General features: G+C 35.2%; 1 protein-coding gene across 5 annotated transcripts; it reads left to right on the forward strand.

Annotated features, from left to right (window-relative positions):
- Nucleotides 1-572: 572 nt before the first annotated feature.
- On the forward strand, nt 573-23615 carry LOC140758723 (valine--tRNA ligase, chloroplastic/mitochondrial 2). 5 transcript variants are annotated; one of them, XM_073094987.1, is made up of 28 exons: nt 573-794; nt 885-969; nt 2842-2968; nt 4038-4121; nt 4495-4589; nt 6130-6221; nt 7896-7949; nt 9043-9095; nt 9612-9679; nt 10101-10176; nt 12101-12184; nt 12665-12813; nt 12930-13047; nt 13166-13282; nt 13590-13810; nt 14146-14235; nt 15592-15703; nt 17647-17757; nt 17840-17977; nt 19700-19750; nt 19835-19947; nt 20625-20772; nt 21376-21480; nt 21562-21663; nt 22373-22445; nt 22534-22700; nt 22981-23118; nt 23227-23615. In XM_073094987.1, exons 1-27 carry the CDS (start codon nt 653-655, stop codon nt 23107-23109), a joined length of 2904 nt encoding a protein of 967 aa, XP_072951088.1. In that variant the 5' UTR covers nt 573-652; the 3' UTR covers nt 23110-23118; nt 23227-23615. The 5 variants fall into 5 exon arrangements, with proteins under 5 accessions (XP_072951088.1, XP_072951087.1, XP_072951089.1 ...); XM_073094986.1 differs by having other exon boundaries at nt 574-794; nt 23230-23615; XM_073094988.1 differs by lacking the exon at nt 19700-19750 and having other exon boundaries at nt 574-794; nt 23230-23615.
- Nucleotides 23616-23745: the final 130 nt, after the last annotated feature.

Below are 23745 nucleotides of genomic sequence, written 5' to 3' on the forward strand. Positions count from 1 at the left end.
TAGCCTATTTATAATCTAGCCTCTAAACTTACTTTTTACCTGACAAACATGTTTATAACCCGGCCAATCTGTTTACGACTTGATTAATCCATTTATAACATAAAAGAAATCTGTTATAGCTCGAATAAACTCATTTACAACCCGAATAAATTCATTTATAATTTAAATAATTTATAAAAATTTAAATATTTTGTGTCACAGTGACTTATTATGGTCGGTGTAACCCTTTAATAAATGACAATGCTCATGTTTGCATTGCCATAATCTAATCTGAATAGGGACAATTTTGGCCGCTGATTTTAATGACGCTTTTGTAACTACGATGGTTAATTAATACAAAGTATTACTAATTTTAAAATAAAGATAGAAGTGCATTTATATAAAGACGAACAAATAAATCTAAGTTCATATCGGGTTCGGGTTGGATAAAATCCGACCCATTTTGTCCCTAGTTAAACCTCTACATGGGCTTTGTGCTACGACTGTGCGGGTCAAGCCCATTTAATGCGGATCACGTTAACACCTTATCCAGCAAACAGCGTCCAACTTAAGCTAACCGCTCCCGCGTTATCCTCTTCCAATCCATCGTAAACCCTCCCATTTCTAGGGTTTATTTCCATCTCTGTGTCGAGAAGCGACGGAAGCATCGCCAATGGCGCTTCCGACCCCGTCCCTACTCTCTTCATGCTCCGTTTACCGTTTAAATCCTCTCTTCTTCTCCCCTCGGACTCGCCTGATCCGACCCACGCTATTTTGTTGGAACCCGCGTCGTGTCCATCGGAAATTCTTCTCAGGCACACTTCGTCTCCCTTCTCATAGCTGAAATGTTACGTCTTTCTTTGGCTGTTTCTTCGTTATTAGAGTTTATTTGTTTCCTTCACCAGCCATGGCATTGGAGAACGAGGTGTTCACCTCTCCGGAGACGGCCAAGTCGTTTGATTTTGCTTCGGAGGAGCGGATATATAAATGGTAATTAATCATCCCAAATGTGTGTCTTTTTTCATCATAAAGGGCACAACTTTTGAATTTCTTGTAACAAAGTGGAGACACTTTTTGCCTTGAAGCTCCAATTTTATCCTGTTCTGGTTAATACAATTTCCTGTGGATGTTTTACATCAATGTGAGTGTCTGCAAGTTCATCCCTACGAATGTGCTTGTATTTACATTTGTTTTTTTTTAATAAATTTTTTTTTTATGTGCATGCATGTGAATTTGCACTCTGCGTATGTACAGGCGCCTCAAGAATTGCCATGCCAAAGGCACGTGACGGTCAGCACGCCTTTGCATGCCGGTGGCATGCGGCGGAGCGCCTCTATTATATTTTTTAGGGTTTTTATACATGGTTTTGATTTGAAGTCTATATTAATCTTTTACCCTTAGATAATATTGTAAATGACTTATTTTTTATAAGATACAATAAGAAATAGAAACATAATTTAACACATAACATGAATACATTTGTTAAATGATAATAGTTCAATAATTAAAACCAAAACTTATGTGAACATAGAATGATGGAGAAGATCAAATATTTTATTTGCCGACATAAGAACAACATAAGAATATTGCATCAAATATTGTCGATAATCATCAACACTCATCCATAGATAGTAGTACTTGCTCTACATCATAAATTAGTTTTTAAAGTGTAACATAAAAAGAAACTTAAGAGAATGAAAGAAAATTGTACTTTTTGATGGAATTTAAAGAAGAAATATCTCTCTTTCATCTTTTCTCACTTTCACTTTTCTTTTTAGTAGTGGCTGCCAAATGGTCTCTTTGACTAGCCCTTAATAAATAAGATTTTGAGCTGTACCTGACTCATGTTGGGTGCCAATAATTTAGCGGCATGGCATGTGCCGATCGACACAACTATCCTTGATTGTGCCTAGATTCATTTACTTGAGTTGGTAATTGGTTAATGTAAGGTTCCAGTATCGGGATCGGAATTGGTATCGGTCGTCTGGGAAAACGGTACCTATTGACTGTATTGGCCGTTCGTATCGGATCAAGCTATTTTTTAATTACGTATAATTCTAAATATTATTTGAAAATGCAGAATTTTTTTTACAAATTAGAAAAAATAAGAAAATATATTCACATATGAAACCTAAAAACTTAAAAATTATATTTTCTTCCTTAACATTCAAAATTTGATGAATATCAAGCTCTCTCTCTCCCCTTCCCCCTCTCAAAATTCAAAACTTACTAAGATAGACAAGGTTCCCATTTTTTCTTTACATCTTCCCCCCCTCTCTCTCTCTCTCTCAGGCTCTCAGCAACTGATACTGTCGCTTCACCATAACAGCAACAGTAGAGGTTGTCGGATCTACTCAGTGTAAAGAAAGAGAGAGGGAATAAGAGGAATTAAAATCAAAGAAAGAAAACTTCATTGGAGAATGTCGCCGGAGATTCTACTTAGTTGCTGGTGGAAGAAGTGAGAAAGAAAGAAAAGGAGAAAGAGAGAAAGAAAGAAAAGAGAGGCGGGGGTGGGTGGGTGGGGGTGGTGTTGGTGTTTGGGTCGGATCCCATCCGTTCTCGCCAATTTCGGGCGGGATCGGCCGATACTCCCGGGCTGGTTTCGGCTAGGAATTTGGATTGGCCAAAACTGGGAATCTTGGGTTAATGCGGAAAATAGAGCCAGAGAAGACAAATTGAAGCTTATGGTATTTATCACTACGACCAACAATCTTGTTATTGTTTTTCCATTGGAAGCATCTCACTATAATCCACTTGGCTGGTAGGTTATAGAGGTCTGCATTTATGGTTAAATTTCTAATGTTAGATAATTGAAGGAGTGTTTGCACTTTGACTGATACTTTGCATATCTTTCCATTTTAGGTGGGAGTCCCAGGGGTTTTTCAAGCCTAGTTTTGATCGTGGAGGAGATCCTTTTGTAATTCCAATGCCACCTCCAAACGTTACCGGATCGCTACATATGGGCCATGCTATGTTTGTGACTCTTGAGGTAGAGCATTATCATTGATTTTCTTAGAATTATGATAGGTTAGCTCCCTTCAGTTGATTTTCTAGCATATGTTGCTTTCTTCATTCATGTTTGTTTCCTTTTGACTTCAGAGTTGGCATTTGTTTTATTTTTAGTTTTAATTTGACTCAAGAGTATTGTTTGCATTATTTCTAATTCCATTTCTGAGAACTACTTTTTTAGCAAGTAAATTTTTTTTTTTCAGTTTTTCCCATCAATTTCATGTAATGCACTAAATAATCAATTTTCTCCTTTATCTATACTCTTTCCATGTCTAGAAAGTTTCTAGCATTTTCCTTGGTTAAGCAAAAACTGCAGTAGTAAGTTAGATTACTCTTGCCATCAAACTCTTTTACCTATTATATATTTATGTAGGGCTTTGGCAGCATAATACTTGCTTTGAAGGATGATCGTGCTGGTGGTGGCACGACACTTGGCACAAGGTGGTGTGCCAGCAACACCCCTTGTCTCGAGCTGAGCTGGTTTTCATTTTTTTATTAAAGATTGAACAATAGTCAAATATAAATATTATTCAACACATAATATTATTGAATATATTCATTAAAATTAATATTAATGATTGAACACTCTATAATATGATAGAATACTCGATAATATAATTGAACAAATCATAACATTCAACACAATATTAATTGGTAATAGTTAAATAATTAAAATTAATATCTAGTTGAACGTAAAATGATGGAAATGATCAAAGGTTTTAATACATATATCTAAACAAAAAAATCTAAGATTGACATGTCGAATCTAAGAATATCTTTAAATATCTTTAATTTTTTATTAAAAACATGTTAAATATGTGCCAGTGGCATGCAGAGGCGTGCTGGTTGGCATGCCCTATGCCTATCGGCACGTGCCACTGGCACAACCATTGTTGCTGGCTTCTTTTACCATCCCCTCTTTTACATAATATTTCATCATTTTCTTCTCCTTCTGCAGATATTCCTGCACCCCTCTTTTCTGATATTTTGATGACTGATTATGTTTTGCTTTCTAGTTTTGTATGTTAATATGTTTTTTCTGCTAGTAGGATATAATGGTGAGGTATTTTCGTATGAAAGGAAGGCCTGCACTTTGGGTTCCTGGCACTGATCATGCTGGTATTGCAACTCAGGTTACTTTCTAAACCATTATCGACATGGATTTGTGAAATTTGTCTCAATATTGTGCTGAGGAGCTGCTGTAAGAAATAAGAATCAAGATTTTCTTTGTCCTTAAATATATTCTTTTATTCTGTCATATTACTAGTTGTCTGAACCATTTTTGGCCTATTGTTATTGAATTTGACTTTTTTTTTCAAGACACAGTTATCACATATGGAATCACTTTTGTTGGGTTTATTGCCTAACATGTGGTCATATCTTTCTTTTCTTGATTGATGCTATAATATCTTGCATATAGTTGTCGTTCGTTATTCTCATTGCCCTTCTTCTCTCAGATAATGTGCAGTACAATCTGATATGTCCACTGTCTCATTAAAATTTCAGTTGGTTGTGGAAAGAATGCTTGCTTCGGAAGGCATTAAAAGGACTGAACTAAGTAGGGAGGACTTTACAAAGAGAGTTTGGGAATGGAAAGAAAAGTAAGTTGTTTTATGGATCTTGAAGAGTGAAACAGGATTGTTCTGTTCTATCTGTCATCCCTGCATTTGTGAGCCACACACTTTTCTGAGTTTCACCATCATGTCTTTGTCTCAACCACACACTTTTCTGAATTTCACTATCACGTCTTTCTATAAATGATATTTGATAGAAATACCTTTTCATCTCTTTGCAGTTTGCATACTCATGCCGCCATTTGTTGGCATGAGATAAGAATTTTATTCTTTCTTTATTTTGTGTTCTTTTAATTATTTTTTAGTGGCTACTGGCTACCACCCCTTTCATATTTGTGTTCTTCGATGATTGGGTAGCTAATCTTGTACTTGATTCTGAGTTTCTGTCAGACTCTATTATCTACTTACAAGTTGCAATGATAATACAATTGTGATTTCTTTTCAAGGATTACTACATTCAGGATTGTGTGTCTTAACAAAAAACTAGTTTAAGGATCTGTGTTACTTTGATGGCTACATTGGCTTGGGGCATATGCATTGCGGTTGGTCACTAGGTGAGTTTGGGTAGATATTGCTGGGTATATGTTAATTTATTGAATTGCTCTAAGAAATGATTGTTAGCTATTGCAGTTGTCTAATGGCTATACATTTGCTTTGGTTCAGATGCTTATAAAGTTAAGTTGTATGCAAAATTTGGAAAATAATGTCACTCTGTGTATCAGTTTGAAAAGATTCAGCATGGAGGATAAGATAATGAAATCTAGCATATATATATATATGTTCTTTTTTGAAATGACAGATTAAGTTTCTTCATTTTTCCAGTATAACAGCTCTTGAGATATACCATTCTTGACACGTACAATTCTTAGTGTAAGCAGAATGGGAAAAAGATTTGTGAGGGAAGAGCCTTAGTGTAAGGCTCAGTATTCTTTTCAGATGCTGTACTAAGAAGACACTTATTTACCATAATGTTTTCTCTTTAATGCTACTTTGGGCTACTTCCAACTTCTCAAGGTGATTCTCTGAATATCATGTTAAAACATGTGAAATCACTGAAAAACATGTACTTAGAAACCATAGAAGTACTAACCTATCTCCTTTTCTATGTTCTTATCTGCTCCTTCAGAATTTAAATTTTTTTTTTATACAATGGCTCTAATTGCAGACTTTAGTATTTAACTACTTAATTCAGGACTACCTCCTTCTGATGTTATAAGTTCTGCATAAGTAGCTGTATAACTCTTTGATCTTTCCTTTTTGCATGAGTGACTTCATTTTCGTGCTTGCTTGTGATGCTATTTTGCTTTTGTTCTGTGATTCAATATCTATCACTTGGCGATAGATGGCCTTGGATTGGATATTATGATAAGATCATAGGAAAACATATAAGCAAAGTTGTCATTGTTTTACTTTGTCAAAACTTCCCTTGTTAGATCTTTCCTTTATTATATTAATCTCGATGTCGTGCAATATTTTGTTTGTTCCTAACACAGTTAGTCTGTCTAACATAACTTTACGTGTCACACTTTTATCTTTAACACAAGACCATTTGTTTCTTTCCTTTCAGGTATGGGGGCACAATTACAAATCAGATAAGGAGATTAGGTGCATCTTGTGATTGGAGTAGGGAACATTTCACCCTTGATGAGCAGCTAAGTCGTAAGACAGTCATCTACGTAGTCAGCTTGATTTTACTGGTGGATGATGATTTTTTGAGTATTCTTATATTAAATGAGTTTCATCTTCTAGGAAATCTAGTGGTTTCTTTAAGGTCTAGCTTTAATTGCATATATAAATATATGGGGCAAATGACCCTGTGTCAGGATAAGGTTGGCAACCAGTAGAATCTTAATAGAATCTTGTGTAGCAGGTCCCTGCACTTTCTTTTGGACGTGGTTGATCCATAATTCCTTTTTTAATGTTAGGAGAGTAATGTAACGGGATACATAAGTAAAACTGACTCATTTTCCATTTCTCATCCACCGATTTCCCAGTGTATATGTCCCAATTATAGCCCATGGCCAATAGATCTTCTGCAGTCCACTTAGAGAGGCACCATTGTGCTAGCCAAGACGGTGAGTTATGAATCTAGGCTAAAGATAAATGTACCTAGCTAAACATTTGGATGATCTACAAAAGAACTGCCAAGCCTTAAATCTCAACTATCGCTACCTGGGTCCTTTTCTCCATTCATCTCTACTCAGTGCTTCGTTAAATTTAAACTTCAGGGCAAACTCTCATCCCAGCATGATGAAATGAACTATGCAAGAGCTCCTCCACAAAGAATCATGTCCAAAATTGAGGTGGTCCCTGAGAAGCTGCTTAGCTCTATGCTGCATTCAGGTCTGACATGCTCATGCTACATCTAGGCTGGGTTGGGTTTGATGGTCAAGCTGGGGGTATCCTAGGCCTGCATGACCTGTCGATAACAAGAATCTAGCAAATTCTGGTTAAGTACTTTCATATCACCCTTGATAGTGCTATCCATGATAATATGATATTCCATTTCATCCATGTAATACAATACCCTTACCCCAAGTTCGTGGATAGGCATGCAGATAGAGAAGTTTGATCAGACAATTTTTTTCTATGTCATTGCAGCAAGAGGCTGAGTTTGGCAAGGATAAGACCTTACTTAGCCTTAATTCATTCTCTCACCTTGAACTGGTCTAGGCAATCGTTAGAAATTTAATAACTTAGCATACTGTATTTCCATATAATCCTTTTTCATGATTAGCCTGTTGTTGGTAGCTGAAACTTGATTTATCCTCTTTTGGCCAATTTGATGCTACACATGCATCCTGTTAATCCAATTAAAATAGTGCTCCATGAAGGTTATACTATCCACATAACAAGCTTCACAACAGAACATGTGCATCTTGGACATTGTATTAGTCTGTTTTTTTTTTGTTTGTTATGTTATACCATTTTTTATTTGTACTGGTTTGATGATAGAAACTAGGATCTTCTTCATGCAAATGATTGAAGTCATTGAACAATCATCCATGGTGAAGATGTTTCAATTACTTTAACTAACAGTTTCTGAAACTTTTTGGATGTTAATTTGGTAGGGATGTCAGCTTGCTATATCTTCCACTCTTATCTCTACTTTTTTTTTTTTTTTTTTTTTTCGATTTCTTCATCTTGTACGGGCTTTGATATAAACTATATATGATTGGATATCATGTGCTCAGATAGTTGTGCAATTTCTGTCTGATTATCAAGGTTTTCTAACATAGGTAGTATATAGTTCTTTTGAAATTTTGAGAAATTGTGAGCTCTTGATCTGTACATCATTTCGTTCTTCTCAATCAAATTGTTATATAATTGCAGGAGCTGTAGTTGAGGCATTTGTAAAGCTTCATGAGAAAGGCCTTATTTATCAAGGTACTGATGACTAATCTGAGCACAGTAGTAACTGGAAAGATATCCATGATTATTTGTATTTTTGTTTAAGGTTGGAACATCTTGGCTAATGTAATAATTTTATGCATTAACTATCTTATCTCCATGATTTGAAGTTTCAGTTTCGGTTTCTATCCCTAGAAAAAATGAATATTGTAAGCCAAAACAGAATGGTTTTAGCCTATTGTGGTCCAAAATAAATGTCAAAACTCAAAACCAAAAAGTTTGATAGTTTCGGCCTTAACCAATGAGTTTCAGCCATTACCGTTCCATCTTGGGTAAACTTCAAACCATGCTTATCTCCTTTGGTTATAAAAGTTTTCTTCCTGACTACCGCCTTGAAGGAGCAAGATAGGCCCAACCATTGGCTTCCTGAAGTGATGGGTTAGCAAGAAACCAAGAACTTGTTGGTAGCTGAGATCCTTTGTACTAATGGCAAGTCATGTAACCTGCCAAACTGAAGGCATGTATTCCCAGATATAGATATTCTTTTCTGCTTCCCTTTTTTGGGGTTCTAAAATCTGTCTCCTCGAACCATTTTCCAGCAGTCCTATAGATAACAATGAGTAACGTCACTGTTAAGCTTCCAACTCTTAATTATGCTGATCGTACAAGATAATAATTAAACTTTCTTTTAAATGAATTCTGTAAAAGAGAATCAGGACTTGTGGAAAATTATTATAATTATAAATATACAAATCATGCCGGCTTGTAATGATTTGTCCATTCTGTTCATTCAAGGAATTCAGGAATGTTTCTGTTGATATTCCTATAAGTAGCTAAAGGATAGTGCACCTTGTTTCCCAATTTTTGGAAACTTTAAGGGTGTAGATGGCATCTAATGGTGGAAGCTATGAAGAAGGATTGATATCTATAATAATGGAAAAAATACCTAATCTGCTATATTTTAATCAAGTTTTTCTGCATTTGATAGCTAAGTGGTAGACTATTAGAAAATTTTGATCTGCTTTCCTTCTTTGTAGTGTTCATTTTTATTCTTTTGACTGGAAATTCTTGTAAATCACTTTCTTGGGAGTAGATCTGGTTGGATGAAACATCTATTGTAATTGTTCAGGTTCTTACATGGTGAATTGGTCTCCCAGCCTTCAGACTGCAGTCTCTGACTTGGTAAGCAAGCTTATAAGTTTTGAAGAATCCGTTAACTTGCTTCTTTTGTATTGCACAGTTCTTTTTCATCAATTCTGAGGCTTGATACAGCAATTGTGAAACTTGCCTCTCAGTTGGTGAGGAAGTATCAGTAGTATCTTAATATAAGTTAAGCTGATCATGGCTTCTTGAAATTATAGTCTGGCTCAAACTTGAGTTTGGTGAACAACTTACATAGAGACTACAGTTGAAATTATGATGGTCGTTATATATGCTATCCTAGTCTAAGATTCAAATGAGCTTACACTGTCATCTGAAGTCCAAAAGCCCAACATATTTAGTCAAGCTTAGAGTATAAACCTGATCTCTTAACAGGCCAGAATGACGACTCAAATTCAGTTCCCATGCAATGGATTTTGTTGAGCCCAACTGATTTGGATAGTTTTGTTTTCTTATTAAGTTTGTGAAATATTTATGCCACATTTTGACGAGTGGAATGAGCCTAAGAATGATATGGTTATTGTTTATTCACTTTAGGAAGTTGAATACTCTGAAGAGCCTGGTTCTCTGTATTATATCAAGTATCGTGTTGCTGGTGGTTCAAGGTAATTTTCTCTTGCCATGCATTAATCATGAGAGTCCTGTTCATTTATTCTTTGTGATTCATGGGGAAAGTGATATCTAATTTATCAAATGTGCAGTGTTCTTTTTTTCCACTTGGTTTGCTGATTAGACCCTAAATTTTATGCAGCATGCAGCAGCAAATCATTGTACTAAAGTAACTAAACAAGAACTTATTTTCATCTTAATATTTAATTGGTCTACACTGTAATATGTGTGACTCTGCCTTGATCTAATATGTGCATTTTCTCTTTTCGTGTTAAAATATACATTGTTTGCTTTGACATTTTAAATTGGAATTAATGTGTACGATATCTATCACTACATTATTGCAGTTACGCTTGCTAGGTCAGTCCTCCTTTTAATGAGCGTTGTTACTTATATTTTGTTGTTTTTGTGCCATAGGAGTGACTATTTGACAATAGCAACCACTCGTCCTGAGACATTATTTGGTGATACAGCAATTGCTGTGCATCCTGAGGTGAGCATATATTCTTATTATGGAATATAGTTTAGATACTTCTCAAATTGGTCTAACCTATATATTTATTTTGATGTTGTTTGGTTGATTCTTCCTTATCCATATATATGACTATGAGGACTAGTAATACCTACATGCTATCAGATTGTTTTATTTTTGTGCTAGTATTGATAACTATTTATGTGACCAAGCTGTATTAGGCCAGGCAAAGGACAGGGTGGTCATTAGGTCAAAGTATTACAAAGGGCAGAAACATGAATCTTTAGTATATGTCACTCCTTCCGCATACAAAATGGGAATTAAATCATGAGGAAAATGGCAGATCAAGGGGTAATTAGATGATAAAAAATAAGCAAATTAATGGCTAGAACTTGTTACTTATATTGCCGAATTGGTCTGCCCTGTGTTCTTACAACATATAGCTGCAGTGTTGGTGAAGTGGCAGTTAATGGCAAGAGGCATGGGTTATAAAACCAACCATTTCCTGATTTAGTAGTTTCCTGACAACAGTTTTTCTATTTTCTACTTAATAATTGGGCATATCACAATTTCATCAACTTGAAGTGAGAAAAAAAATGCTAGATAAGATACAAGTAGTTTCTGAGAAAAATAGACATCACATTGAGAAAGTCAATTGCTTTGGGCTTTCCCTATTGTTTTCTTTGATTTACAACATGAGTTTGCATCTTGTTGAATAGTATTTAGTGCAGACTTAGCTGATAACCAATCCAACATAGATAGTTAGATGAGTTGTGCTGAAGATAAGTAAAGTTCTGGTGGAAACTATGTTCTTCATTTATTTGAGCATTTCAAGAATTCCAAATTGTAGCCAAGTATGTAAATCAAATGCTTAAAACTGAAACTCACTTTTGTTTTAAAGAACAGAATATTCAACAGTAAGCATTAATTGTTGGCTGTATGATAAATTTCCTTACAGGTTACTAATGAAAATTATCTGGAATTGGTATAGTATGACTAAAATCACTAGATTATGGCTGGAATTAAAATTTTGTGGATTAGTTTTGTCTTATGGAACTTATTTAGTGAATGGTATTGTGCAGTATGGGACAGTTAAGATGTCCCTTTTCTACTGATTTTCATATTGAAAGTATTTAAGAACTCAGATATACATAAAAGGATAAAGAATCATTTCTGACATCATTATGTTATTTTTGGTCAATATCTTAGGTATATATTGCTTAATTGGTCCTATATTTTAAAGCCAAAATCTCATAGAGACTAAGACACTGAGAGCTATGTTTAATGCCTAACATAATGTGGTAGCTAGAGTGCAATTCAAACATGAGAAGGCCCTAAAGAATTGTTGGAATTTTAAGGGGAGTTACCCTGATGCCAACTCTAGATATTGCTGCTGAATTTCAAGAAAGCAAGATCTTCCAACAGAAGGCTGCAGGCTTAGTTGGCAATTAGAGATATCTACCTTCTCAATTGCAATTTATGCTTGTGCAACCCAGATAAAACCTCTTCAGGAAGTCCTGTGGACATGTGAATCCTTTAGAGTTTAGACGAGGGAGAAAGATAACTTTGACTTAGGGACTTGTTTTCGTGTCCAAGGTACAATCAAGCAAAAAACTCAGATCAAACCTCTGTTTGTGTGTGCTTGTCTATGTCTGTGTTTGTGTTCCTGTGTATAAGAATGGTCATTATCTAATATCGGTACAATGGATATCTTGGTTGAGATGATAATCAAGCTTTCCTTTGTTGTTCCTGAGCACTGTGTTATCTTCTTTATTCATTTTCAGTCCGAGCTAACACCTGGATCACCTGGTCAATAGTTTTATTGCATTGGTTTTTAGCTTATATCACTGCCTAATATGACATCAAGCTCCCCATTAGTTTTCTTGTATCAGGACCTTACTTTTGCATAGCTTCTTAATAATCTATATACCTTAATATGATGCAGGATGAACGTTATTCAAAATACATTGGTCGGCAGGCAATTGTACCCTTGACATTTGGCAGACATGTTCCCATTATTGCTGACAGAGTAAGGGCTTTTGATTGTTCTTCTATACTGTACTGATTTCAACAACTTGGATAAACATCATGATTAACTTCACCTGGTTGGATCAAAATCCTTTCATAGTAAGAAGAGTGCTACTGAAGGCATTTTAAGTAATGCATTTTATTGCAGGACAACATATGGTAGAAACTAGAAACCTATGTCATGCCTATATATTATTGTTACATCTGTTCTCAATGGTGAGAATATACTTGTTTGGTTCATAGAAGAATCTAATTTACTGTTTTATAGAAAAGAATCAAAAGATGATTTGATGTTGTGCTAATTGTTGAGAGATTCTACTTGGTTGTTCCCTTACCTGCATCGACTGGTCTAGCATCTATTAATGCTATCTTGGAGAATATATCGTTGATCATCCAACTTTCGTTCCATAGCACCCTTTTTTTTTTGTGCATTTTTTCTGTACTTTTGTCTTGATCATTTTTATCTATCTGTTGTCCACAGCATGTCGATAAAGAATTTGGAACTGGAGTATTGAAAATAAGCCCTGGACATGATCACAATGATTATAATATTGCTAGAAAGCTTGGTCTTCCTATCCTCAATGTCATGAACAAAGATGGCACCTTAAATGAGGTAGCTGGGTTGTACAGGTTAGTCTACGGTGGCAAGTGCTACCAAGAAAAGGGAACATATAGTTCTGTTGGGCATTGAAAGATTCTATTTCTGTTTACCAGTTTGCCTTGTGTCTCTGGTGACTTCATTGCAGTGGGCTAGATCGATTTGAGGCTCGCAAGAAATTATGGTCTGATCTTGAAGAGTCAGGATTGGCAGAAAAAAAGGAACCTCATAAATTACGAGTTCCCAGATCCCAGCGTGGTGGTGAAGTGTGATGAGATTTCCCTATCTTTTCCAATCAATTGTTGTTAGATATCTGTTGTTTTCTTTCCTTCTCCTGGGTCTGGCAAATAATTTCGTGACCTTTGATTTTCTTCTCTACTAAAGGTAATTGAGCCACTGGTGAGTAAGCAATGGTTTGTTACCATGGATCTGCTGGCTGAGAAGGCCCTTCATGCAGTTGAAAAGGGAGAATTGACCATTCTTCCTGAGAAGTTTGATAAGGTACTTAAATACAATGATCTCTTACATACTTAGCTTACTGAGGATTAACAGATTTTAATTTTGGGAGAAACAAACTTAGTGTTTCTGTTAAAGATCTTTTCCCTGTGGCAACAACTTGGATGAATCTTGGTTGTTTCTGTTGATCTTCTGTGGGAAGAACAAAAATATACTGTCTTATTTGTTTCTTGTGATTGGACATACAGGGAGAGCTATGCTTATTTCTGGTGTCTTGTGTTGTTAGTAAGTAATTTATAATTTAATAAAGGTCATCCTTCACTGATTTGCTTTCTCTTGTTGTTTGCTGTAGACCTATAAACATTGGTTGACAAATATTAAGGATTGGTGTATAAGTAGACAGTTGTGGTGGGGCCATCGAATACCTGTTTGGTACATTGTTGGAAAAGACTCTGAAGAAGATTATATTGTTGCAAGGAATGCTGAGGAAGCACTTACAAAAGCCCAAGCACAATATGGAGAATCTGTGGAAATATATCAAGATCCTGATGTTCTTGATACTTGGTTTTCAAGGTTCTCATGCTATCAACTTTTTCTTGAAAAGAATGTTATACCTATATTGTATTAAAATAATAATTTTAGAAGAATTTTTCTTGGTGATTTCTCATGCGTGTTACTATCTTCTATATCTTGTACTTCTACATTCAATTCTTAAAGGTAACTAGAAAAGTACAAATAATATCATTTCATCTTCTTGTTTATATTTTGAGAATATTGTCATGATCTACGGATGGCTTCATCTTACCTGCTTGCTATTATGGTTATTTACCGGGCATTTATTCTTTGGTGCTAAAAATATTCTGTCTCTGTGGATACTACTAATTTGACATCTAATGTTTGTGTTTCAGCGCATTGTGGCCTTTTAGCACTCTTGGATGGCCAGATGTATCAACTGCAGATTTCAAGCGATTTTATCCAACAACTATCCTTGAGACTGGGTCTTTTCCTTCATCTTAATTCTCTGTTTATCATTTAAGTACATGCTTCTGCAAATGCCTCTCTATTAGTTGATTTTGGATTTTTTTAAACCTCTTATCTTGTGTAAAATAAATTTTGTGCTCAAGAAATATAGCTAAGTACAGATGTCAGAAAAGTACCATTGACTAGAAGCACCAAATTCTGTTTTCTTTGTAGTAAAATGCAATATCTTTGCAGTTCTGGTCTTATTTGGGGTTGTAAAACTTCCCATGTATACTGTGAAGCCAGTTGGACAGCTGATTGGCTGGCAACTCTGGTTGGAAATAATTTTCACTTTTCAGTTGCACCCTAGGCCTTTATGGCAGTTTTTGACCTCTTACTCTACGGAAGCTTTTTGTAGATTTGCGATTAATCTATATAATTCCTTTTGTTTATCTCAAATAAAGAGAATGATTTATCTTACTTGCAAGTCAGCATCGTTCTAAGATATGATCCTGCTTTTCTGCATTTTTCTTATTTACTCTCTCTTTCACTATTTCTTTCTCTCTCTTTTACTTTTTCAATCTTTTCTCTTTTTTCCTTTACCATAGCTATTGCTTCTCCAATGCAGAAATTTAGCTCAGGCAAACTCTACCGACGTAGATCCAACTTTGACGATCTTGGCTATGTGAACTTGTATTTTATTTTATTTCTCTGTCTATTCTCTTTCCTTCGCTATAGTTTTTTTCTTCTCTCTTTTATATACTATGGTAGAGTTTTTTTTTTCTTCTTTTTGTTTGTTCCACTCACTCTCTCTCTCTCACATCTGATACAATAGTTTTAGGTTAGTACTCTTTTTAGTTTTTAGGCTTTATATGAGAGTAAGTATTATTTTATCATTTTTCTCATATTTTTTGAAAATTTTGAAAATTTTCTGTATTTTTAAATAATATTTATAATTTTATGTAATTAAAAATAGCCCGATCCGATCTGAGTGGCCGATGTGGCCAATACATATCGTTTTTTTTTTTGGGAGGTTAATTCCAATCCCAATCCTGATTTTTCAAACCTTGGATTTACATTGTACTTCACCGCATAGGGAAAGCAACATGCCATAAATTAAGTTGCTAAGCTTGTTTTTTACATTCAATCTACCTCTCCGGTGTCACCATCCCTGTCCATGCCTGTATTCTTTGTAGTGTTGTGTCTGCTTATTATAGTTTTCTATGGAGTTGGCTTATATATCAACTAACGGAGACCAATATTTTCTGTGTATATGGCTGTTTACTACATTCAATATCATAGTTTTCCATGTCTAAATGTAAACATATATTTAGTATTACTTTACATTTATCTGATCACCATAAATCATGATAACTTTGTGTTTTGATTTTCAGACATGATATCTTATTCTTTTGGGTTGCTCGAATGGTGATGATGGGCATAGAGTTCACTGGAAAAGTTCCATTTTCGTATGTTTATCTGCATGGTCTTATTCGGGACTCTCAAGTGAGTAGGATGCCTAAGCTGGCATTTTACATTTCTATGTGCTATTTATTTAAGAAAAATCCTATTTCTCTTGAATGTGCATATGATTATCTTTTCTTGTTTCCATTGGTAATAAATTTTTTGTTTAAAACTCATATTAGTACGATGAATTTGACTGCAATTTGCTTAATAAAGTTCTCCTTTGGCCATAGGAATTTGGAAGTGATAATTATGTTCTTTATCTATTATCACGACTCAAAATCAGAATCACTGTATCCCAATAGACTTGAGACATGATGCCTTAACAACAACTTTCTAATTCCATAATATAAAAATACTTAATATGAATAATATCTCCAAGTTAAAAATTCTTAAGGAATAAAGATATTTAAGTTATATAACCAATGTCTTTTAAATAAAACTAAGGCAACATATAGTTTTTCAAATTGAAACTAAAACCGCTACTATAATTGAAGGTAGAAAAAGTCAAAATCCTAAATGGAAGTAAATGAATCTCGGTGCACTACGTTCATTTGCCATGCTGATCAATATCTGAAATATTAAGAGAGTTTAATAAGCTAATAATTTTAGCTCAATGAGTGAATCCACTCAAAAGCAGCAAAAGTGCAAAACTGAATCCGATCAAAAACCAAAGCTCAACATTTGATAGTAATAATAAGCATGCTCATAATGGGAATAATAAAGCATAAGTAATAATAATGTAAATTATAAACTAATAACATGCTTAAGATTTTATTATGCGAAACTTTTTAATCTCAATAAATATCATATTTCTTATTATGAGATTGTGCCCATAGATCCACATCAATTAGAAATTACCTTTAGATAACGCTCAGGTTTTTTTTTCTGTAGTTGATCTGGTCAGAATTACTAGAAGGTGTTATTATATGATAAAAGTACATTGTCTTTTTCACTAATCGTTGAGAGAGATTAGAATCATTTTAGAAATTTTTTTGGTTTAGACCGAGTATAGAAAGAGATTTAGTACGATCCTTCACCTTGATGATATCGCTAGGATTATTGTGATCGAAATGACTATGAGTGGGAGAAGGAAGGGGAACAGTGGCGCACATTCCCAGCACTTGTGTTACGATGGCCGTGTCGATCGACACGGGGTGGGCAAGCGGTGTACTAGCACGTGGTAGGAGGGGTGCCGCACGACACCCCTTCTAGCAGCTTTGCTGCTTGCCATCAACCTCACCGTCGCCGCTCACAACAATTGTTCAGTTTTATGTAGTTAATGCATCAAAAAAATATATTTATATTTATCAAACCCATTTGACTAATAGAGAGATGAATTAAGCAAAACATCCATATATTTGACTTTAAATAGTTGTGAGTAAAGGCCTGGTTGTTGTGTATATACTATCACTTATTACAACATTTTCCATGTCATTGTGTCCTTGTGTCGTATCTTGTATTTTTTTCCATTCTTTGTAGGTGTGCCTGTGTATGCGTGTGACTCTCTATATTCAGTGCTTAACTGGGGCACAAGTGCTTCTTGTTTTTGTCTATGTTGGTGTGTGCTCACAGATGAGTGTGGATATGAGCATGGTCATGTGCATCAGTGCATACATGTGAATGTTTCAGCACCTCTCTATGTGCGTATGTATGCTTGTGAGTGTCTGTTTTGACCTCTTGGATGCCTTCCTCACATCAGCTGCACCTCTATATTTTTAGAAAAAATGGCATAATGTTATGTTACTTCTACCAAAATGTTTCTGTCCAGTGAAGTTTCATGTTCTATTAAAGTCCTGTCTAATTGGTGCAGTACTATTAGAAAAATGAATCATAACTAAATTCCCTTTTGTGAGTTTTCCTGTATGTATTCCCTGTTATTATCCATAATGTTTCAATTAGCTCAGAGTCCAAAGGCTTATCATCTACGTGACCAAGGTGTTATTTACTTTTGAAATAACATCAGAATTTGTTACTATGTTCAGGGACGGAAAATGTCCAAAACATTGGGTAATGTCATAGATCCCCTGGATACTATCAAAGAATACGGGACAGATGCATTGCGATTCACACTTTCTTTGGGGACAGCAGGGCAGGTTTCTTTTGAACTCAGTTCTCTATGGCATTGTTTGTGGAATCATCCATTTTGTGTCTAGCAATTGGCTTGTGGTATTTCAGGACCTTAATCTGTCCACAGAGAGATTGACTTCAAACAAGGCTTTCACAAACAAGCTATGGAATGCTGGCAAGTTTGTGCTGCAAAATTTGCCTAATAATAGTGATGGATCTGCATGGGAACTCTTATTGGCAAAGAAGGTTACTTCTTTTCTATGTTAGTCACTTGCTAACTGGCATGTAGTTACTTGGAGAAAATCCTGATTCTGAAATTCGGCTGCACTGAGATCTTTTGAATATTATTTTGTTTCTAAAACAATAGCTGGTTTGTATATACATCGGTTTATGAGAATAAAATAGAAACCTCTCTTAGATTCATATTTGCAACTCAGTTTAGCTGAGCTTGATGCTTCTAACCATGAAGCATCAAGGACTGTCGCCAGACTTACAGACTTATCAGTAGGACCTGCGGTGTATTATTTTGTACAAATAATTGTAATTGCAATTTTGGGCCTTCAGCTTTAGTTCTTACAATCTGTTACTCTGCTAATAAATTCGAAGTAATTTCAATAGATTTACATGTCGCAGCACAATATCAAGCTGATTATCTGTTGGCATGTGGCATGTCACTGACCAGCGCATGCTCACTATGATTAGCATTGTCAACACTCTCTACTGCCATATTCTGACAACTTCTATTGAGATTCTTTGCTACATCTCCAAGCTTTGCACATCTTTTTCTATCAATCGAATTCTTGGGTATACGTAATCACCATTAAAGTAGTAATTTTAAAAGATAGTCAGTATTTGAGTACATCTATATAACCACATGGAATGAAACTTCTTCATAAGTAAACAGCCAGTAAATAGTTAGCATGTTATCTACTAGTTTTTATGAATTTTCTTCTTAAAGAGGCAGTGTTAATGTTCTAAGAGAAACTAATCAGTTTCTGTGGTTTACAGATTTTATAACTGGTTTTTAAGGTTTAATTTTTATTTTTTCTTATGATGGATCTCCCTGCAGTCTTTGCAGGGTATATGTACCAGAGTACAATATTGCTATCTGCATATGTAATCCCTTTATGCAGTCAGGACATGTAAGGATCGAATAATGCAAACCATAGGGATCTCTATTTCAATAATGTAATCTGAAGGATCAATTCTAGAAAATTGCAAACCATAGGGACTAATTAAGTTTTTTTCATGGTTCTATAATTTCAACCTGGTTAAGCAAGTTGCACCTTTCAAATTGTGACCTTGAACACATTCCCCACCTTTCATCATATGTGCCTTTGAGCAGATTATCCAACTAGTTTGGTTCCTCAATTTTATTATCTCAGTATTTTTGGTGTTCATTTGTGCTTTATGTTTTTTAGCAGTTACTTTTGTAAACCTGTGAACTTAAGCTACAAATAATAAAGTTAAAGGACAAAGCAACTTGTTTTTTTAACAAGTGAAAGTTATATGATGGAGAAAAATTCAAGAACAGTGTGGTATGCCTCTTTACATGTTTACAACATAGAACATATGCTAGGTGTTATGTGAGAGCATATGCAGGAGGAGGGTCCATAGGTGAGCACACGCATTTCATTTCTTAATCATGGGTACTTTGGTATTTAAAGTTTATATAAACTAAGTAAGAAGCTAGTATTGATTACATTGTAAGGAAAACAATATGAGAAATTCATGTTGGTATCCTGAAAATAGTGTAATAAGCAGGTGAGATATAAATAATCATATCAAAACACAAATGAATTCTATGCTGGCTCTGCATTAAGGACAGTAGCTGAAAATGAGATCACAACACAGATTCTAGTTTCACCTATCTCCCTTGCGTGTTCTTTGTTAACTTTGATATGCCTACTATTATCTAGCATTGTAGTCTGCTAGAGTTATTAATTTTAAAAACTGGCTTTCATACAGTTTGATACAGAGGAATCGCTTCTTAAACTACCTTTAGCCGAATGCTGGGTGGTAAGTTTGATACTCTCATTTAACTTCCCTATTTCCTTTCCTCATACTTCTCACAATTTATTGAAAAATAATGCATAATTCTAGGTCTCAGAACTTCATGAACTGATTGACACTGTTAGCACAAGTTACGACAAGTTTTTCTTTGGAGATGCTGGTAGAGAGATCTACGACTTTTTTTGGGGTGACTTTGCTGATTGGTAAGGCAATCCTAACTGCACTTAAGTAATGATGCATGCTTTTCTGCATGGATCATGGATATACTCCCCTGTTTTTATGTTCATCTCCTTTTTCTTCATTGAAGATTCTTTCTGCTCTCACTTTTTTAACCAAATTTTGAAGTAATCAATTGGTTCTTAAGAAGACCTGCATGTCGAGAACACATAAACATTGAAATTAATGGCTGATATCTTAGATATTTGGTAGTTGCCAATTAGTTTGTATGCTGCCTTATAACTACTTCTGAAGTATAGGAGGGGCAAAAAGTTTATTCTTAAGAGGACTGCATAAAACTCCTACCTCTTTGTGGTATGAGTGCAAAATTTATGTAGTCTTAAATCCATCATGGGGGAAGCTATTTTCATCGCTCAATTCCATGTCCACTTGGGTGTAAAGTTGCAGACCCAGTTCTTATACTGCATGACATCCTTTTGTTATGAACACACAACAAAATCAATTCTCTTTCATAGTTTGTGCAAGAGATGTGGTTTGTGACCTAAATTCATGCCCTCAAAATTTGCAGAGTGTGGGAGATGATTAATCTTTGCTGTTTGTCTTAGTCTATTTGCGGTTCCTTCATCAGAGAGATACTTTTGATTTCCTGTTTTTAGTTAGCTATGGTGCATACTTTAATCTGTTATATGTTGCTATTCACCAGGTATATTGAAGCTAGTAAAACTCGTCTGTACCATTCTGGGAATATTTCAGTTGCTTCTACAGCACAAGGTGTTCTATTATATGTATTTGAAAACATACTGAAGTTGCTCCATCCTTTTATGCCATTTGTCACTGAAGAATTATGGCAGGTACTGGACCCTTGTGAGATTGGAAGATTTATTAGTTGGTACATATATTTAAAATAAATGTAAAATTACTGTGATGCAACCCGTGTTTCTAATCTAGCCTGATATAAACTAGTCAGTTCGATTTTATCTTGCTGAAAATGAAGTTAGAATCAGTTGAACACTGTCAATAACAAAATTTACTGCTTATTTACTGTACTAAGGCTACTGCCTACTTGGGCAAGACAAGTGTGCAATAGTGGATTATGTTTTCTCCAAGTTAGTGTTAGTAGCATCAGAGCTATACCTAGTGTGGTGTGCTGATATGACAAATAGACAATGTATATTTTGGCGTGACCTCAATGTATTGTAGGATGAATAAGTTTCATCTGCTGTATAACCTAAAGTTTATGTTTTATATTCAATATTAAATATTAAATACTAACGAAGACGGGTTAAGCTTACTAGCCCTTATTCAGTCCAATTACTTTTTGTTTAAATCCTTGATGATACTTTTCCCGCTCCTAAAATATCTTTTCATATTCTTTTTCCAATAACTTATTTTTAATTTCTATATCTGATAATAATGAATATATGTTTTGGCTCATCCATCTGGGTCTTGTCCAGGCATTACCATACCGGAGACAAGCTCTTATAGTATCACCCTGGCCTGACACTTCACTTCCCAGGGATACAAAGTCCATCAAAAGATTTCAGAATTTACAGTCACTGGTGATTTTAGTAATATTTTATTTTGTGGCTTCCTTTTTAGCTTCCTCTTTTGTTGACCGTCACTTCTCTATTCGTTATTAGACAAGAGCTATCAGGAATGTAAGAGCAGAGTATTCTGTTGAGCCAGCTAAACGCATATCTGCGTCTATCGTTGCAAGTGCAGATGTCCTTGATTACATCTCAGTAAGTGTCATTTCTCAGGTTTAGTAATTGCTCACTTTATGGGTTGAACTTCTGTAATACCAGTTTATGAGACATCTGCATAGGAACAACAGGAGCAGTTGTTACAATTACCGTGTGGTATGCTATACATATATATGATAGATACATCTAGATTTATCCTATCATTGAAATGGTTGTCCTGATGCACAAGGTTCTCAGTTCTCACCAATATAGGGTCTGGGGAGGGCAAACTCTTACACTCATTATCTAAGAGGCTGTTTCTTTGATCCAAAGTACATGGCAGCCTTTGACCATCTAAACTAACTTACTAAGTGACACCTTAATGCCTTATTCATAAAAATCTATATTTTTTTTCTTTTTGTGGCTTTACTGTTTGTGTTATTTCTCATGTATTTGCTCTTTCCAATGGTATGTTGCTGTCACACCATTGATCCTGTGATCCTTCTGTCCTATTGCGCCAAGACACTTCCTATACATGTAGATATGCTATTCCATGCATGAAAATAATATCATCATCATCAGTGAACTATTCTCTTCCTCTAATATGTGATAGTTGATTTAAACAAACATGTTAATGTATTATAGTAGCTCTTCATTTATCTATACTTGGTTTTCTGCTACTTGCAGTTTGATACTTGTACCATCTTAATGCAAAGTGTACATGATTGCCTTTCTAGTATCACATATTTTTATTTTTGATTCTGGACAGAATGAAAAACAAGTGTTGGCTTCACTATCCAGGCTTGATCTAGAAAATGTTCATTTCACAGGATCTCCTCCAGGCATGTTATATGAAATGCTTTCTTCTCATATTTCTTAAAAAGAATACTTATAACATTAACATGCTGACTCATTTTCCTATGTTACTAGATGATGCAAAACAATCTGTTCACCTTGTGGCTGGGGAGGGCTTGGAAGCTTATCTCCCTCTTGTAGACATGGTGGATGTGTCAGCAGAAGTTCAGCGGCTTTCCAAGCGCCTCACTAAGATGCAGTCAGAATATGATGCTCTTGTTGCTCGCCTAAATGCTCCTAGCGTATGAAACTTCCTAACCTTTCCTTTGTCTTTGCTTTATGAAATGGCAGTATGTGCTTTACTCTTAAAAATAGGTGGATTTTTTTTGGATTCCTGCATATGTTTTCTCAGCCTTTATATCCTTTGATCCTTCTAAAGATTGGTCTGAACTTGAAGCACAAATTCTGGGACCCATATACTGTATTGACACTCATTAGCCAACTATTTTACACATGGAATCTTTCCTTCATAGGCGTTGGTCTGCCTTTCTGAACATTATGTTTTAATATGTTGTGGTGCAGTTCATAGAGAAGGCGCCTGATGAGGTTGTTCGTGGAGTTAGGGAGAAAGCAAGTGACACAGAGGAGAAGATCTCACTTACCAAGAGCCGACTTTCCTTGCTCCAAGCAACAATCTCTATATCAAGCTAATCTTATCATGTAAAATTGATTCCCAGTCATGTGTTAAGCATTTGCTAGTTTTCCTTACAGACCTTATTCAATACAAGTCCTAATGCTTATGTCACCATCTAAACTTATCCTTTATAGCAGGGCATTTTCTACATATCGATATGATGGTTGATTTGGCAAGTCTGACAGCACCCTTCATGCCTGTTGCTCGATCTCCATTGGCGTTGCTCAGTTGCCTGTTGTTTATCTATTTATACAGTCCAGGTGATACATAGCTGGCCAAGTCAGAGACCAATGGCGAGGGCATGGTCTTATACAGTTGAGTTGATTCTGGCAATGATAGTAGAATTGTTAATTCTTTTGGTACATTTTTCTGTAAGCAGTGAGCTGTGTCATGCATAATATCGATCTGTTTGAGAGGACAGATAATTTTTCGAAGCAGATTGCCTGCTGAAGGAGATGAATATTGTGCTATATTCTTGATCTATAAATAATATCATCTTGCCTTTAATCAAATCAGAAGGTTTTTTCTCTTAAAAAAAAATTATTATTACAACAGGAGCTGCAAATCGAGCTAAATTTATCTACACTCACGTAGAGACAGAGCTCCAATATGAGAACACAACCTAAGTGTGATGGCAGATGGGGAAGCGGAAT

Source organism: Typha angustifolia, chromosome 4 (genome assembly GCF_048772165.1).
Source record: "Typha angustifolia cultivar Huaian chromosome 4, ASM4877216v1, whole genome shotgun sequence".
Taxonomy (NCBI): domain Eukaryota; kingdom Viridiplantae; phylum Streptophyta; class Magnoliopsida; order Poales; family Typhaceae; genus Typha; species Typha angustifolia.